The 17,736-nt window shown below is 41.4% G+C and overlaps 1 protein-coding gene across 2 annotated transcripts in view; it reads right to left on the bottom strand.

Moving 5' to 3' along the window:
- LOC136874297 (DDB1- and CUL4-associated factor 11) overlaps positions 1-17,736 on the bottom strand; it is a 169,078-nt gene that overhangs the window by 100,598 nt on the left and 50,744 nt on the right. For both annotated transcript variants that reach the window (XM_067147937.2, XM_067147938.2), the window contains one exon: positions 10,379-10,480. In XM_067147937.2, coding sequence (XP_067004038.1) covers positions 10,379-10,480 — 102 coding nt within the window. The remainder of the gene's footprint in view (positions 1-10,378; positions 10,481-17,736) is intronic.

The raw sequence follows: 17,736 nt of genomic DNA, 5'->3' as shown, positions 1-17,736 counted from the left end.
TGGGCAAATCAACCGAGTACCACACTTCAAGTACTTGGGAGAAATACTTGAACTAATGGGAGGTGAGAAGACTGCCCAGAAAATTCGCCTACAAAAATTTCAGAAAGCCTACGGTAGGGTCCACAACTTATAAAATAAAAAGTGCTTGTCCCGCCATGCTAAGATCAGACACTATAATACAGTAATTAAGCCCGAAGTCTTATATGCCAGCGAGGCCCTTACACTAAACAGGAAAGGTGACTTAGAAAACATTTTAAAAGAAAAAGAAGAACCCTAAGGAAAATTCTCGGCCCCTGAAAAACAGAAGATAGTTATAGACTGAGGCCATGCAAAGTAACAGAAGAGTTTTCCGACATTGCAGCAGACATCCGCAAAAGACGTCTGAAATTTTATGGGCACGTCCCCAGACTACCAACAAGTAGACTAACACACAAGGTTCTCACCTACTTAGAACATCTAAAAAATATTCTATGGGTACTCGAAGTGAAGAAAGATCTAGAAAAAGCCCAGATGAACTCAACTGACACCGCGGACAGAAACCTCTATAGGAAAAAAATTAATGGATGGAAAGTGCAACCAGAGAACGAAGTGAAAAAGAAGACTGGAGCACAGTGGACAGAAGAATGAGAAAGGATCCACGGAGAAAGGATGAGAGCTGTTTGGCAACTCAGAAAACAGAATCATTAGAGCTTGGCGTGATCCATTGGATCCATATACAAATAATAATAATAATAATAATAATAATAATAATAATAATAATAATAATAATACATGAAAGAATAACAATTCTCAACCTACTTACAATCTTCAAATAGAAACCGCAGTGCTCCTTCTTCAGGTAAATGAGTGTATCTTGGAGAGCCTTCTTTTCTGTATGTCTACCAGTTAGTCCTGTTTCCTGATACGGGATGGGGGAAGATGTGAAATGAAATTACATGCCATATTTTATGGCCGACTCCGTGGCCCAGGCGGCAGCGCGCTGGCCTCTCAATGCTGGGTTCCTTGGTTCAAATCCCGGTCACTCCATGTGAGATTCGTGCTAGACAAAGCGCAGGCGGGACAGGTTTTTTTCCGGGTACTCCAGTTTTCCCTGTGATAATTCATTCCAGCAACACTCTCCAATATCATTTCATTTCATCCATCATTCATTAATCATTGCCCCAGAGAAGTGCGACAGGCTTCGGCAGCTGGCACAATTCCAATCCTCGCCACTAGATGGGAGCTTCATTCCTTCCATTCCTGGCCCGGTCGAATGACTGGGAACAGGCTGGATATTTTCATTTCGTTTTATGGCCGAATGGCCTTTCTGTCGCCAACATCAGCTGAGGAGTCAAAGAAGATGAAATGAATGGACATAAATTAATGCAGAGGCATAAATTAATATATTGCATAACGCAACCGTGCAGTTATGCAAAGCGCAATGCTATTTTTATCAAGTAATAAATTAAAATTTGCCAGAATTGTCTCCAAATGACACCTAAAATCTCTAGAAAAGGCACTAGTTGCTATCTTTGAAATTATGTCACTACATTACTTAAAACAGACTACAAATCTAGCGACTAGTCTCTAGAATTGATTAGACTGATGTGAAGAAACACGAACATAGCACGCAAGAACGAGAGATTTACAGTACAATAATAATGTTATTTGCTTACGTCCCACCAACTACTTTTACGAGCCGATGACCTAGATGTTAGGCCCCTTTAAACAACAAGCATCATCAAGCAACAAGCACTACTTTTACGGTTTTTGGAGATGCCGGGTGCCGGAATTTTGTCTCGCAGGAGTTCTTTTACATGCCAGTAAATCTAGACACAAGGATGACATATCTGAGCACCTTCAAATACTACCAAACTGAGCCAGGATCGAACCTGCCAAGTTGGGGTCAGAAGGCCCACGCCTCAACCGTCTGAGCCACTCAGCCCGGCAAATTTATAATCAATATACACGTCGCGATATATAGTTTAAAATGAACATCGCACATTCGTGTGCATTTCTCGTATTAATGAACGTCAATATTTCATTTGAAAGCAGCCAATAAGCGAAAGACTTCCGGCGTACAATGCTGAAATGGCGGGATGTAAAAATAAATGTTTGAAGTTCACCAAAAAAAAAAAAAAAAACTAAAATCGGGAGGCGGGAAAAACTATGAAAATTGGGAGTGTCCCGCCTAAATCGGGAAAGATGGCAGGTATGCACATGGTTAGACCCTCCTACTCCTTCTTTGTAATCGGCAGATCATCAGGATACACAGGAACAAAGTCAAAATTTAAAATATCTCACCAAATGTCACACAACTGGATAATACTGGAATGGAGTTAGTGTGTTGTAAGATTTCCGAATGTACAGGGTTATTACAAAAGATTGAAGCCATTTCATAAATTCAATGTAGCCTCATGAATTGACATATGGTCACAAAATTCAACAGTCATGTAGAAAAACTTAAAAAGTTTTGGTCTGCTGAAGTCGCACTTCAGATTTTTGCCACGAAAGCGCAGCAGCAGTGAGCAGTGCACAGTGAGACAAGATGGCGACAGGAGCTGAGAAAGCGTTTGTTGTGCTTGAAATGCACTCACATCAGTCTGTCATAACAGTGCAACGACACTTCAGGAAGAAGTACCACAAAGATCCACCAACTGCTAACTCCATTCGGCGAAGGTATGTGCAGTTCCAGGCTTCAGGATGCCTCTGTAAGGGGAAATCAACGGGTCGGCCTGCAGTGACTGAAGAAACAGTTGATCGCGTGTGGGCAAGTTTCACGCGTAGCCCACAGAAGTTGACAGAGAGAGCAAGCAGAGAGCTGAACATACCACAGCTGACCGTTTGGAAAAATCTTACGGAAACGACTAGAGCAGAAACCTTACTGCTTACAATTGCTACAAGCCCTGACTCCTAATGACAAAGTCAAACGCCTTGAATTTTCGGCGCGCTTGCTACAGTGTACGGAAGAGGATGAGTACAGTACAAAACTTGTCTTTAGTGATGAAGCAACATTTTTTGTTAATGGTGCAGTGAAAAGACACAATGTGCAAATCTGGGGGGTGGAGAATCCTCACACTATCGTGCAGCACATTCAAAATTCACCAAAAGTTAATGTCTTTTGTGCAGTCTCACGGTTTAAAGTCTACGGTTCCTTTTCCTTCTGTGAAAAATCCATTACAAGACGTGTATCTGGACATGCTGGAAAATTGGCCCATGCCGCAACTGGAGGACAGCGCAGACTTCATCTTCAAACAGGATGGTGCTCCACCCCACTTCCATGGTGATGTTCATTCATTCTTAAACGGAAGATTGTAAATCCGATGGATCGGTTGCGGTGAAGCTGATGATCAGCAATTCATGCCATTGCCTCCATGCAATTTCTTTGTGTGGGGTTATGTGAAAGACTCTGTGTTTACACCTCCTCTCCCAACAAACCTGCCAGAACTGCGAGCTCGTATCAACCGTGCTTTCGAATCCATTGATAGGGACATGCTGGGCAGAGTATGAGACGAACTTGCTTATAGGCTTGATGTCTGCAGAATCACTAAAGGAGCACATATCAAACTCTTGTAAATGTCAAAAAAAACTTTTTGAGTTTTTCTGTGTGTGTGCAAAGCCTTGTGACAATATGTCAAATAATAAAGTTATTGTATAGCTTTGGAATCGCTCAACCACTTACATTACTTCTGTATTTATCAATGTTTGTACATCACTTGGCAGCACCTTAACACTATAATCACCACTATTATAATAATGCCTTGAAACTTCCACAGAAGGCAAATGTAACAGAGAGAGTTGATACAGCATTTAAAAAAAAAACTCCTTCTGTCGACTGAACTTTCTTTTGTGGTGATAACACAAAGTACATTCTAGCTATGTTTCTTTGGCAATAATTTCCTCATAATTAACACATTATCATCTAAAAGATTTGCAGCAGTTGGAGTATTATTGCTGCACCATTATCAACCCAGTTATTACTTTACATCAACACAATTTAATTTGTTCTACCCCGTATATCATGATTGAATTGATGCTTTCACAGCCCAGAATAAAAGGCAAGATATTCTTCTGAATGTATCCCACATGAAATGAGACTCATGTAGGAAACATATGGTCTCATGAAGACTTACATGTAGTTCCTAACAAGCGAATCATGACCATAATTTTTCTAGTAATGCTAAAAGGCCTAAAATTCATTTCTACCTATTCCTCGTGTTTTCAGTCCCCATTTAACATTTAGAATCATGTTAAGTTTTACGGACTTAGGACATTGTAGGCCAACACATTTTGTTTTCTTTGAGCTAGGTAATATTAGGCTTTCAACCACCTTCCTTACGATACCCTTTTACCTTGTTCTCTCATGTTGACAGTCATCATCATCTTCCTGATCAATAGTGGCTAATAACAGCAGATTTGCAGTACAATAATCACCATCATTATTAGCTAGTCGATTATCATATCAACTGAACAATAGAAGTTATGCCCGTTGGCAATGCTTGCCGTTAACAGACTTGCCAACAAAGTCTTAAATTTGTTAATATCTCCATTATTATACCTCGTAAGGTAAACATGTACAAGATTAGAAAACAGATCTACAATTGTCATTATATGCACTGTTTAGATAGAATTAATATTTCCAGAGATATTTTGAAGTTTGTGAAAATAAATCTGATTTGCAGCAAGTGTGAAAGTAAGAATATGGGATGAACCAGTGTGTCATGTGCCAGTAGTTATCAGAAAAATAGAGGAATTACTTGCGGAAAAAGAAAGTTATCCAACCCTCCAGCTACTTCTCACTAATATTCAGGCAGGCAACTCCCTTAGCTCACACTGTATGCAGCAGGAATGCCATCTCTCCGAGATGAGTGGCAGCATAAAATTGTGCAAATCATGGACAATCTTGAGGATTCCCATATCATCTTTAACTGTTGCACGGATAATTTAGTAATAACAACCAAAACATTGCAAGGTATCTTGTTCAAGGGAGTACTTTGGAATGAATGAATTAACTTCAGACAAACATACTGGTTAAGAATGTTCAATTTTTGATCAGGTTTTAGGAGAACTGAAGTGGATAGACTGTTCAAATCAGCTGACAATTTGTGAATTGATGTTGACGTGTTCAAGATAGTTTCTTCTCCAAAAGTCATTCCTGCATATCTTATCGTCACCCCCCTTTGAATGTATCGCAGTTCATTCCATCTGAGTGTCACATTACCTTCACTTAAGATCCCATTCTGAATGTTTATAACCTTGCATTTACTTGGAATGACTTTCAGTTGTATCTCACATAAATGATCTACAGTTAAATTTACCAAGGACTGCATCGAATTGATATTACTGCTAATTAATGCTATGTCATCAGCAAATACTAAAGCTGAAACGCTTCTAATGCCCTCGCACAGTTTGAATCCGTAAATATCAAGTATCTCAGATTCGGTAGTGTTGTTAATGACATCATCTATTGCCAAAATTAAACAAAATAGGCGATAATAGGGGAACTTGTGCTACTCCCGTAAAAAACAGAATACCTTCAATTTTATTCAGACTAACTTCAATGCTTATTTAATTACCATGGAAGAGATCAATAGCTGGCTATCATAGATTATTAGACATATCAATACGATACAAACATCTATTAATATGCTCATGACCAACATTGTCATATACATTAGGTACATCAAGCAGTCCTATACAGCAGTTCCTGTGATTGAATTTAGCATTTCTCAAACAACTATTTATGATAGAAGTGTTGATATGCGTTCCTGGGACAGAAACAACCATCAGTGTTGAGAAGAAAAAGTAACAAATATTTGTAAACGCCAGTCAAGATTTTTTTCTATTATACTTCTTGTTACTAAATAACTCGAGATAGGTCTCCAATTAGTTATCTTACCCCAGTCACCAACTTCACATATCAGGGCGCCGGGCAGAGTGGCTCAGACAATTGAGGCGCTGGCCTTCTGACCCAACTGGGCAGGTTCAATCCTGGTTCAGTCCGGTGGTTTTTGAAGGTGCTCAAATACGTCAGCCTCATGTGGGTAGACTTAGTGGCACTTAAAAGAACTCTTGCGGGACAAAATTCCAGCACCTCTGTGTCTCCGAAAACCGTAAAAAAGTAGTGGAATGTAAAAACAATATCATTATTATTTAAATATCAGGGCTGTTCTAGCTGTTCTAAACAGTGAACGACACTTCTTGAACTACAATGCGGCATTCGCTAGATGACTTATTACTTTTGCAGTTTGACACAATTTAAAAATTCTCATGATAATTCTATAAACACTCGATGCTGTACCAATTCTCATTTGTGACGTAGTGAATTTGACTTCTTCCTCTGATATATGAATAACTTCCTCCGTGTACACTGACTGAGTAAATGTCATGGGATAGCGGAGCACTGATGCGCAGGTGTGTTGCCTGCGCATCACACACCCCCTGTGCCAGCGGCAGTTTTATAGGAGACCTTGTGAGCAGTGGCTGTGCACGTGATGGGTGTAACATGGAACGTCGTCGAGAGCTGACACCGTTCGAACGGGGTATGGTGGTCGGTGCCCGACAGATGGGAAGTGCGATTTCGGAAGTGGTGCGGGAATTCGGCTTCACACGATCAACCGTGTCCAGGGTGTATCGTGAATGGTTGAATGCGGGTGTCACCGTCCACAACAGACGAACGACCGACCGTCCAGCCACCCTCGATGACCGTGACCGGCGACATATCAGACGGATTGTCAATAGTGACAGACGGGCAACCATGCAAAAAATCACGGCTCAATTCAACACAGGCCGTGCTAGACACGTCTCCCAGTGGACAATCCGTAGGAACAAAGGATACGCATTTGTCACCAGTCACCAGGGATGGACACTGGAACAATGGCGTAACGTGATATGGTCGGACGAATCACGATTTCAACTGCACCATGCCGATGGGAGGCACCGGGTATGGCGCAGACCACATGAAGCAATGGATCCCGCCTGCCTCGAAGGTGTGGTCCAGGGCGCTGGTGTGTCTGTTATGGTCTGGGGTGCATTTTCCTGGTATGGAATGGGCCCCCTAGTTGTTCTGGAAGAGACTTTGAATGGTACGTGGTATGTTGAGCTGCTTGGAGACCATCTCCACCCATTTTTGGCCTTCCAGCAACCAGACGGTTCTGCAGTGTTTCAAGATAAAAATGCGCCGCCACATCGCTCCCACGTCGCCCGAGAATGGTTCCAGGAACATGCAGCAGCGAAGGTCCAACAACTGCCATGTCCACCCAGGAGGCCCGATATGAACCCTATCAAGCATATCTGGGATGTCATGGAACGCAGGCTCCCTGCCATGGATCCTGCACCCACGAACAGACCAGCATTGGCGGCCGCTCTGCAAACGATTTGGTGTCAGCTGCGTCCAGAGGACTACCAGGGACTTGTCGACTCACTTCCACGGCGTCTCACTGCAGTTCGCAGGGCCAGAGGAGGCCCCACACGCTATTAGGTGACTATCCCATGACATTTGCTAAGTCAGTGTACACTGGATCATTGATTGGTAAAGATTATGAGAGTATTTAGCAGGTGCTTCTGACGAGAAGTAGCGGCAGCTTGTAGGTTCAGCACAAGTAACAGATAGTACACTCTTAGCTACAAATATCAGTTGTGACAGGTAATGCAAGCTCTGTGAATCAATGTATATTCATTATCAAACTCTTCATCATGCTGTCATACAGTAAATGTGGATTAAGGCACGATTGCATTACCCCTTTGAAACTTCACAGCGGAACCTCATTTCACAAGAGTCACAGCGGACAGAACAGACGTTTATTGTCAGGCCTTGAGACAGGCGCACGCGCAGCAGTTTTGCTTACCCCGTGACTTCTCATCAGACGATCATAGTAGAGGTTGTAGTAAGGTGTTTGAAAATTGCTGATTTTTGTTTCAAAAGGAAGTACCACTAGGTAACCATATAAAGGAGAGGGCATATATATGTCTGGTCAAGTGAGATTGAGGGATGCACTGGAGAGCGTCGACAGGCCCCGGGAGACGGAAGTGGGGTTTTTTGATGTAAGGTGTCCAGGTGGAGAGATCGTAAATGACTTTTGCGGATCCGTCTAAGACAACAATTTGAGTATGGTTCTAGTGTATCAGACCCTCACCAGGATTACTGTCCAGCTCCATGGCTAAACGGTTAGCGTGCTGGTCTTTGGTCACAAGGGGTCCTGGGTTTGATTCCCAGCAGGGTCGGGAATTTTAACTATAACTGGTTAACTCCCCTGGCACGGGGACTGGGTGTATGTGCCGTCTTAATCATCATTTGAGTCGTATGCGCGAACAAACGTCTATGTTACTTTTTTGTGGTATTTGAGATATTCACGGAACAAACATCTATGATGTGTCCTGGATCTGTATTTGCAGGTAGTTTGAGCATATCTCAACAGATGGCTATAGTATTCTGGAAATTGTGAAGAGAAATGCACTTGAAGAATAATGGAACAAAAGTTTATGCTACATCGTTTCCCGTGCGAGTGCTCAACAATGCCACGAACCAAATGTAGTGTAATGAACACATTCTAGTCCGGAGATTGTTCTGGTGTGTTCAGTCTTATGTTACTGAGTTTATTTAGTTTCTCATCGACACCATAGTCATGCAATCAGACGATAGTAGTGATCGTATTCTCCTCTGTATGCATCCATTATGTGCGAATGAGTGAGCGCGTGCACTTCTAACCTGTTGGTTTATGGAACAAAAGTCTATGTTACATTCTCTCGCGTAACCATGTCCCGCGGTCAACAATCATCTTTATTGCAGTTTTTCTAAATATATAGGGAATGTAACATAGACGTTTGTTCATGCATACGACTCATTTCATCCTCATCATGACGCACAGGTCACCTACGGGCGTCAAATCAAAAGACCTGCACCAGGCCTCTCCGGAGACCACACACCATTATTATACCAGGATTACTTGATTGGAGAAATGGAGAAGATCCGAAGGAAAGCAGCACAATTTGTTCTGGGTGATTTCCGACAAACAAGCAGTGTTATAAAAATGTTGCAAATTTTGGGCTGGGAAGACTTGCGAGTAAGGAGACGAACAGTTCTACTAAGTGAAATGTTCCAAGCTGTCAGGAAAGAGATGGCTTGGAATGATATTAATAGACAGATAAGCTTGAGCGGAGTTTTTAAAAGTAGGAAAGATCATAATACGATAAAGTTGGAATACAAGAGGACAAATTGGGGAAAAATAAATAAATAAAATTCTAACTTCTCTGATATCATTTAACAAATGATAGGGAATCTGCTACATGGGTGACAGATCTAAATGCAGACCAGTGGTGACGGATTTGACAAGGGATAAAGAGCTAAGGAGGAGAATTAGTAGTACATAGCTGGGAGTTAAATAGATCTCTAGAATGTTGTATGACCGGAGGCTTGGCATGAAACATGAAATTAAAGGGAAAGCTGTAGCCTAAATATTTTAGATCTTTGCCTAATGTATGGACTTGAAACTGTAGTTCTTACCCCAAGCTGAAGAGAGGAAAATCCACGCAGCAGAAAATAACATCCTTAGAACATATTTTGAAAGATGGCAACAAACAGGTTTAATAAGTAAGACATGAGGATGTGCCTCAGTATTGAGAAAGATGTAAGTGAAGAGATGACATTATTTACGTTGAGGTAAGCAGGCTATGACGTTAAATGACAAGACAAGGAGAGACATTGTCCATTTCAATATGGGAATCCGAAAATTAAGGAAGGCGACGTGGTAGACCCAATGACAAGGTGGGAGGAGGCACTTGGACAAAATATGGATGGCTTGAGAGTCCAGAAAGACAAGCGGAAGGATCTGGTACAGAAAAGATATAAAAGGAGAAAGACTATAAAGAATTCAAACTCCTTTAATATGTGGGATAAGGGGAGTGATGATATACCAGAAAGTGTTTTACAATTCTAATGTTTACAGCAAAGTAGTTCATCACTCATAGAGATTTGCAGTTAAGTAAAATGTTTTTCTGCAAACGAAAGCTGAAAATAATGCTCTTAGACCCAGCAGCAGTACGAGATTTAATGAGCATTCCTGGACATCGGAACCTATTCAAAACTTTTAATTCTCAGTCTCTTTACAAGCTCAAGAAGTATGAAAGAGGAACACTAGTAAGTAAACTCGTGTCCTTATCCCAAACTCGCACAGTTCTTTTCCAGTACTCCCCAAATGGAGGTGAACTACATGCACCATTTTAATCACATATCAGGCCTCCTGTCAATCAAAGTTCTGGCTGTATGGAGAACTGAACCTGGACTCCACAGGATGGCAGCCGATTAAGTTAACCATTACACTACAGAGGTCAGTATACACAATATTGTTTTTAAAAACCCATCAAGGTTAATGAGCAATTAAATTTCATTTGGGACACTTACCTCTCTGGCACTGATCATTGCAGTCACTGAGGTGGGGCCATCGAAGCCGTATGGTTGCATCAGGCCACATGCCTGCTTTGTGACTAAGCTCACTTCACTTTTCTGTAAAAATCCAAGAAATTTTGGTATTCATACAAACTGAAATTAATCTTCTAAATCACCAAATTAAATTACTGCTGAAAATACAAAACATCAAGTTGCTGTGTTGACATAGAACCTATATTACCAGTGACAAGAAACAAAGCTAATCCAGTTGACAAACATTTTCCAACAGTGACAGCTAAATTCATTTATATACCATTCATTTCTCAATGCATATACTGGTGTGTGTGTGAGAAAATTAGACATCATGAACTGGTGATCCAAACACATTCAATATTGTTATGAGTTGAATTTAAAAATTCTTTGCTACCAATCCATGAAGAGATATCATGAGGTTGCCACCTAACTCAACATGCATCAGAGAAAGCTAAATAAGGTTACCTATTTCATAATGATTTGAAATGCAGAAATGCAATACAGTATTATTTTTCATTGAAGAGGGGAAAACAACATGGTTAAGTAAATGTGGAATATTATATGGAAGGGCATATTTGTAGGGTATGAAACATTAAACATCTGCTTATTATTATTATTATTTTTTTTTTACAATTTGATTTATGTTGCACCGACACAGATTGGTCTTATGGCGATGATGGGACAGGAAAGGGCTAGGAGTAGGAAGGAAGCATTCATGGCCTTAATTAAGGTATAGCCCCAGCATTTGGCTGGTTTGAAAAAGGGAAACCATGGAAAACCATCTTCAGGGCTCCTATCAGTAGGGCCCAAACCCACTATCTTCCAAATGCAAGCTGACAGATGTGTGATGTGTGATCCAAAACCGTGAGGGCACTCGCTCGGTCTTCCAAATTCTACCATTGAGTATGTTTTAATGTCCTCAGCAACAGCCACTAATGAAACATTCAAAGACTTGATCAGAGATATTATTTCAGATATTTAACTTTGGTTCGGTCGTAGCCTTCACGGGCATCAGAGCCTATGATGAATTTCAACAGAAAAATATTTTCATATTCTAATGTGAGAACTTAACTCGTCGAGTCAATTGTTAGGTCCAACTTACTGGGCTACCTAAAAGCTTTTCCTGATAAATGTTCATAATTCATTTTCTTCTTTGAATTCATCATGCAATTTTAAATATTTCTAGATGAAAAAAATCTGCATGTATTCTAAAAAAATTCAGAAACTTCTTTTTCCTTGGCATTTTCTCGTCGAGATGCAGGGTCCACCATAAGTCTACATTGGGCCCTTCACTTTATCCAGTCTCTGGCATCAGCAGGTCATACACCCATGTGTTGCATATCCTCACGTACACAGCCCATCCAGCGTTTTCTTGGTCTTCCTCTTAGTCTCAGTCTATCATGGTTAGTGCAAAAGCTTGCCCATCAATGTACGTTGGATCAGCTTTGGCCACATGCCCATACTAGCAAATCCTTGTCTCCAGCATCTTGTCCTGTATCAGTGTGACGTTGAAAGAGGTCCAGATGGCTTCACTCCTGATGTGATCCAGCTGTGTGACTCCCAGTGACCATCTTAGCATCTTCATTTCCATGGTATGAAGCACATGTTCCTGCCTTGTAATCAAAGGCTAATGCTCTGCCCCACAGAGCTACTGGGTGGACAATCGCGCGGTATATCTTTGATTTCAGATGCTGAAATATCTTCCTCTTACATAGAGGATGCTTGTAACCTGTTACCATTTAAGCCAGACAGCGTTTACTTCAACTCGAACATTCTGGAACGTGCCACCATCTGCTGACAGGCGAGAACTAAGATATCTGAACTCACAGGACTTCCACCATAAGGGAAATTCCACTGGCCAGAACTGTGCCATCTGGGTGCAACACTCCAGGTAGTATACGGTCTGGAGAGTTTAAGGCTTTTCTTACCAGTGATTGACAAGTTGTTCAAGTCTGTTCCAGGAGTCACTAGCCAGCAAAACATTGTCAGCATAAAGAAGACCATAGCCGAGGGGGGGTCTATATTTCTCCAGAGAATGAGCAGTAACGATGATAAAGCTGAACTCTGATGGACGCACACTCGATTGCTAAACAGCTGAGTGATACCTGCAGCGGACAGAACTGGTGGTGTTGTTATAACGAGTTTTACCCAGTGAGCATAAGCCTTAGGAAAATCACAGGAATGATGCAAGTACCAAATCAGGTCGTCTGGGATCTGGTCAAGTACCTTTTCTAAGTCCAGAAACGGCACATGGACTGTTCTTTTCTCTAAATGCCTCTCTATTAGTAGACGAGCAGCACAAAACACGTCGGTTGTTCCACAGTCCTTCACAAAACCATGGTGGTTTGGTGAGATGGTGACAATGCTATGAATTCAGGCGTCAATCACATGTTCAAGGACATTCATGGTGTGGCATAGGAGACAGGGCAATAACTGATACAAACTGTGACATCACATTTTCCTTTCAAGATGGGTACTGTAATACTGGCCTGACATGTGGAAGGGATCTCATCTTTTTCGAGGCACTTTTTAAAGAATTTTGCTAGGAATACTGCTCCCTGATGTCCCAACTTCTTCCAAATATCTGCTGGGATGTCATCCAGTCTAGTTGCCTTACCATTTTTTTGGCAAGGAGAGCAACCTCAGCTGCATCTTTTACAGGATCAGCTGGAATTGATGAATGCTGGAACTCCTCATTGCAGACTGCATCAAAGTAACTGAGCCAATGATTTAGAATATCTGCATGTTTTCGCAGAAGGCATCAACGTTTATTTTTAATGTGTATTACGTGGGCAACATCTTGAGAACTCTGATAACATGATTTTGCTAATCCTGGAGAAAAGGTTTCAGTGCAAAGTCAGCAAGTGAAAAAGTAGGAGGTAATAGTTGAAGAGGTGGAGAGTATTTGAAAAGCATCATAACAGTTAAGGATATTCAGAGACAGATAAACACTGCTTAGTCTGAACTTTAGATAATGAAAAGAGATTTTGTGCATCATTTTAGAAGAACTCTCTCCAAACTGACAGTAAGCCTTGGTGCTTCCAAAGCTAACATTGTTATACTTCACAAACTAGATGCAGTGTATACAATTCAATGAGTGGATCCACATGTAAAAATAAGTCAGGACCAGCAACAAGTTGATATCTACAAATAATTTCTCAAAATTCCTAAGGCGAGCAGTTTAGGAAACGTGTATAATATGTGAGCAAACATAACTCTTTTTGCACTCGTACCCTGTATCTGATGGAATTTCAAAGGTGGTGTTCAAATTGAATTAGTCCTACTGTGAACAACCGGATTGGGTTCACAAAGATTTGTGATGACATTATTCAGCTTTAATAAACAGAATGCAAGCTATGCTGCAGCAATATGATGATCCAGTGCACCAAGCATAATTAATCCAACAACAAAATACTTAGGAATCAGAGTGAATAGAATTGCTACCTTGTCCAGCTCACCATCCATACGTTATTTTAGCATACAACAGGTTGTTCCAGAACATGATATCTTCTCTTCAAGGAAGATTAGGGGCATCTGTGTATAGTTTTTCACATTTAGATCCAAGAACTAGTATTGACAACAAATTCATAGTGTTGACAAACAGACAGACAAAGATCGATGGAAATGGTGGGCTTAATTTATAAGAATAATATACTGGCGGGGAAAAAAAATCCGAACACCAAGAAGAGGTTGTGCTAGATTAACGAATGTTGGTAGGCATGTTTATACATCTGAAAGATGACTATGATTCAAATTTCCTGCAAATCGCATTAGCGTGGCGCTAACAGCGGTCCCATTATACTGCACATCAGATTTGCTTTAAACACGGGCTGTACTGTGCGAAAGAGTTAGTTACCTGTAAGAATGGACGGAGTGACTGTGAGTGGGTCAGGAATGGCTTTACGGCGACAAACAGGCCAGTATCAACAGCTTACTGCGGTTGAACGAGGCTGTGTAATAGGCCTACGTGAAAGTGAATTTTCCTTCCACTCTAGTGCAGAATGACTTGGCAGGAACGTCTCCAATGCGCATGCGTGCTGACGCCAGTAGTCATGAGAAGGTACACTCACAAGAAGACCGGGCTCCAGATATCCCCGTGGCACCACAGAGAGGGAGGAACACCATATTTGGCGTATGACGGTGGCACAGTGAACCGCATCTACAGCAGCAATTTGAGCAACAGTTGGCACCATAGTGACGTAATCAACTGTTCAAAATTGGTTATTTGAAGGACAGCTCCGAGCCAGACGCTCTGCAGCGTGCATTCCACTTACCCCAAACTACCGCTGTCTGAGACTTCAGTGGTGTCAAGCAAGAGCTCATTGGAGGATGGAGTGGAGGTCCGTTGTGTTTTCCGTTGAAAGCCGATTCTGCCTTGGTGCCAATGATGACTGTGTTGGTTAGGAGGAGGCCAGGTGAGCGCCTGCATTCCACCTGTCTGCAGCGTCGACACACTGGACTTACACCAAGAGTTCTGGTCTGGGGAGCAATTTTCTATGACTGCAGGAGCATTCTCGTGGTTATCCCACCCACCCTGACTACGGATGTGTACGTCTGTCTGGTGATTCGACCTGTTGTGCTGCCATTCATGAACAGCATTCCCGGGGGTTGTTTTCCAACAGGATAATACGGGCCCCCATGCCGCCGTTGTAATCCAACGTGCTCTACAGAGTGTTGACATGTTGCCTTGGCCTGCCCGATTCCCCGATCTGTCCCCAATCAAGCATGTATGGGACATGCAACCGCAGGTCCTCCAGTTGGCGTACACTGCTGAGCAGTTATGTAACACAAACTTGCTTCTCCAAGTCGAACCGGAAAATTCCAATGGAGTTCACACTGGGGCTATTTGGGGGCCACGACATTAAAGCAAATTCAATATCATGTTCCTCAAATCACTAGTTCACAATCCTGGCAGTGTGGCATGGCATACTGTACTGCTGGAAGTGGCCATCATCATCAGCGAACACTGTTGACAATATGGGATGGTGGTTCCCAATAGTGTCCAGATAATGGGTAGATGTTATGGATTGGTGGACTGGGTTAATGGGTCCCAATGCGTCCCATGAAAACATTGCCTCCTCCACCCGACCATGCAATGATGAGCCATAGCTTCCGATGGAAATCGGCATACACACGCTTGGCCATCGACGTGATCAACCAGAAATCTGGATTCACTGGACCAGGTGACCTTTCTACGATCATCTACAGTCCAGTGGCAATGGTTCTGTGCCCATTTCATGTGCTGCTTTCAGTGGAGTGCAGTCAGCATTGGGGATTACTAGGTCATCAATGCCACAGTCTCATGCACAGCAGTGTTAATTAAAATGTGAGCTGGGAAACATTGGACCATTGTACCTGCTGGCGATTTCTCAAACTGTGGCCCAGCGGTTGCTCTGTACAATGTGCAACAGCCTATGCTGGCCTCAATGAGCTGCTGTTGACACGTTATTATTTGCCCATCTTTGCACCATTTTCTATATGTGCTCGCAACTGCGGCATGAGAGCAGCCTACAAGCTGCATCTTTTCAGAGAAGCTGATCAAGGCGTTGTGCCATCACAATGTACCACCTATCAAACGCCTTTCCTAATCTGATGCCGGAGACATCATTAACCTGCCCTACATATACACCATGCTACAGAATGTCAAGTATGACTCTCCCCATTCCAGGAGCACTAAATGTTTTTGGGTTGAGGAGGTCATAATGTAATGGCTCACTAATTTGTGTATAGTAAATTTTGTAGGTTTGTTCGTATGTGTACCATACAAACAGCTGTAATTACACACACACTGCAAATTGGACAAATGTTTGTATCACATTTTACTTGAAGCAGTCTATACTACCACCTGACATATTAATAATTACTTCTGAAACACCATGTAAATGCACATTAAAAGGGCACTTGTAAATTTACAACACATTTGCGATAATACAAAAGACAAGGTCATAAGTATGCTTGTCATTGGGGGATGTGAATCAAAGATGTTTAAGTGGATATGAGATCTTCCCCAGCGTGTGACTGTTGTGCAGTTAAGCAGACTATCAACCACATTGTCACAGTATGTGTTGGCAGGGCATTTGTTGGACCAACACAGGACTTCATGATGGCTCCTACTGAGGCCATACGATGGCTAGAAAATTTAGATCTAAATCTTTGAACACCCTTTTGCTTGGATGATTGTTTCAGCTGTTATAATGTGCTTACTGTTTATGTATGTTGTTTTGTGTACTGTACCATATAATAATAATAATAATAACAATAATAATAATAATAATAATAATAATAATAATAATAATAATAATAATAATAATGAGGCTGAGTTCAAATCCCAGCTATGGCAAGTGGGATTTTTGAAATGAAAAGTCACATTCCTCTGATTTGGATTTCATGTAATCTGGAGGTCCAGTGCCTATGAAAATGGAATCATGATATCAACAGTCTCGTAACACTACAAGCTTGCAAGTTTTTTAAAAAATATTTATTTTGGAATGAGTTCTAAGTATCTGAAGTATGAGGGTATTTGTCAAAGGAATTAAAGGATCACGGAAAATGGGAAAATGTAAGACTTGCAAGCAAAGAACCAGGATTTTTATCATCTACATAAAGAAAATTGTCTGCTTGTAGCTGTGCCAAACAATGTTGGCAACCTGCTGTTCCCAGAAGACTAGGCAGCCAATTAAAAGTTATTCTAGTGCCAACAGTGCACAAAATGGGTAGGTCTTGAATATGGCAAAAATATGAAGCATTATCTTTCTTTTGACAAGGACACACAGCTTATAAATACACTTCAAAATAAAAGGAATTACCAATTTTGTGGAATATTGCACATATACTGTATTTTCTTGATTTCATTGCACTCTTACATTTTTTTTTCATTTTTTGTTTTGTGAGGAAAAATATTTTTTAAATCATCTGGTGCCCCAACCCTCCCATATGTAATGATGAACAATGTCACTTATTACTGCTTCATAAAATCTGTCCACTTCACCCTTATCTACCTCTCACACAGAGAATACACAGACAATTCTCATACCAATTCCAGCAAATGCTAAATTGCTGATATCTGATAATATGACCCTTACAATGCCTAGGGCAAGCTCAGGGCCCTTTCCTTCTCACTGCACATTTGCCTCTCAGGCTGTGTCATTGTCTTCCTCACAGCAGTCACAAACTCTCCCTCTCCATTGACTGAAAGCAAAATCTTCAACCTGTGTGAACGGCTGTTTTCTAGAACAAAATTATATAAAATTACGATCTGTTCTTCCATGCCAAAGTTTACCTAAAAAAAAAAAAAAAAAACTATCCAAGAATAACTAGTGTGCAGAACCTGTATCGAAAAC

Source organism: Anabrus simplex, chromosome 5 (genome assembly GCF_040414725.1).
Source record: "Anabrus simplex isolate iqAnaSimp1 chromosome 5, ASM4041472v1, whole genome shotgun sequence".
In the NCBI taxonomy this organism is placed as follows: domain Eukaryota; kingdom Metazoa; phylum Arthropoda; class Insecta; order Orthoptera; family Tettigoniidae; genus Anabrus; species Anabrus simplex.
Note: the sequence above shows the minus strand (reverse complement) of the source record. Positions and strands in the feature narration are given on the sequence as shown.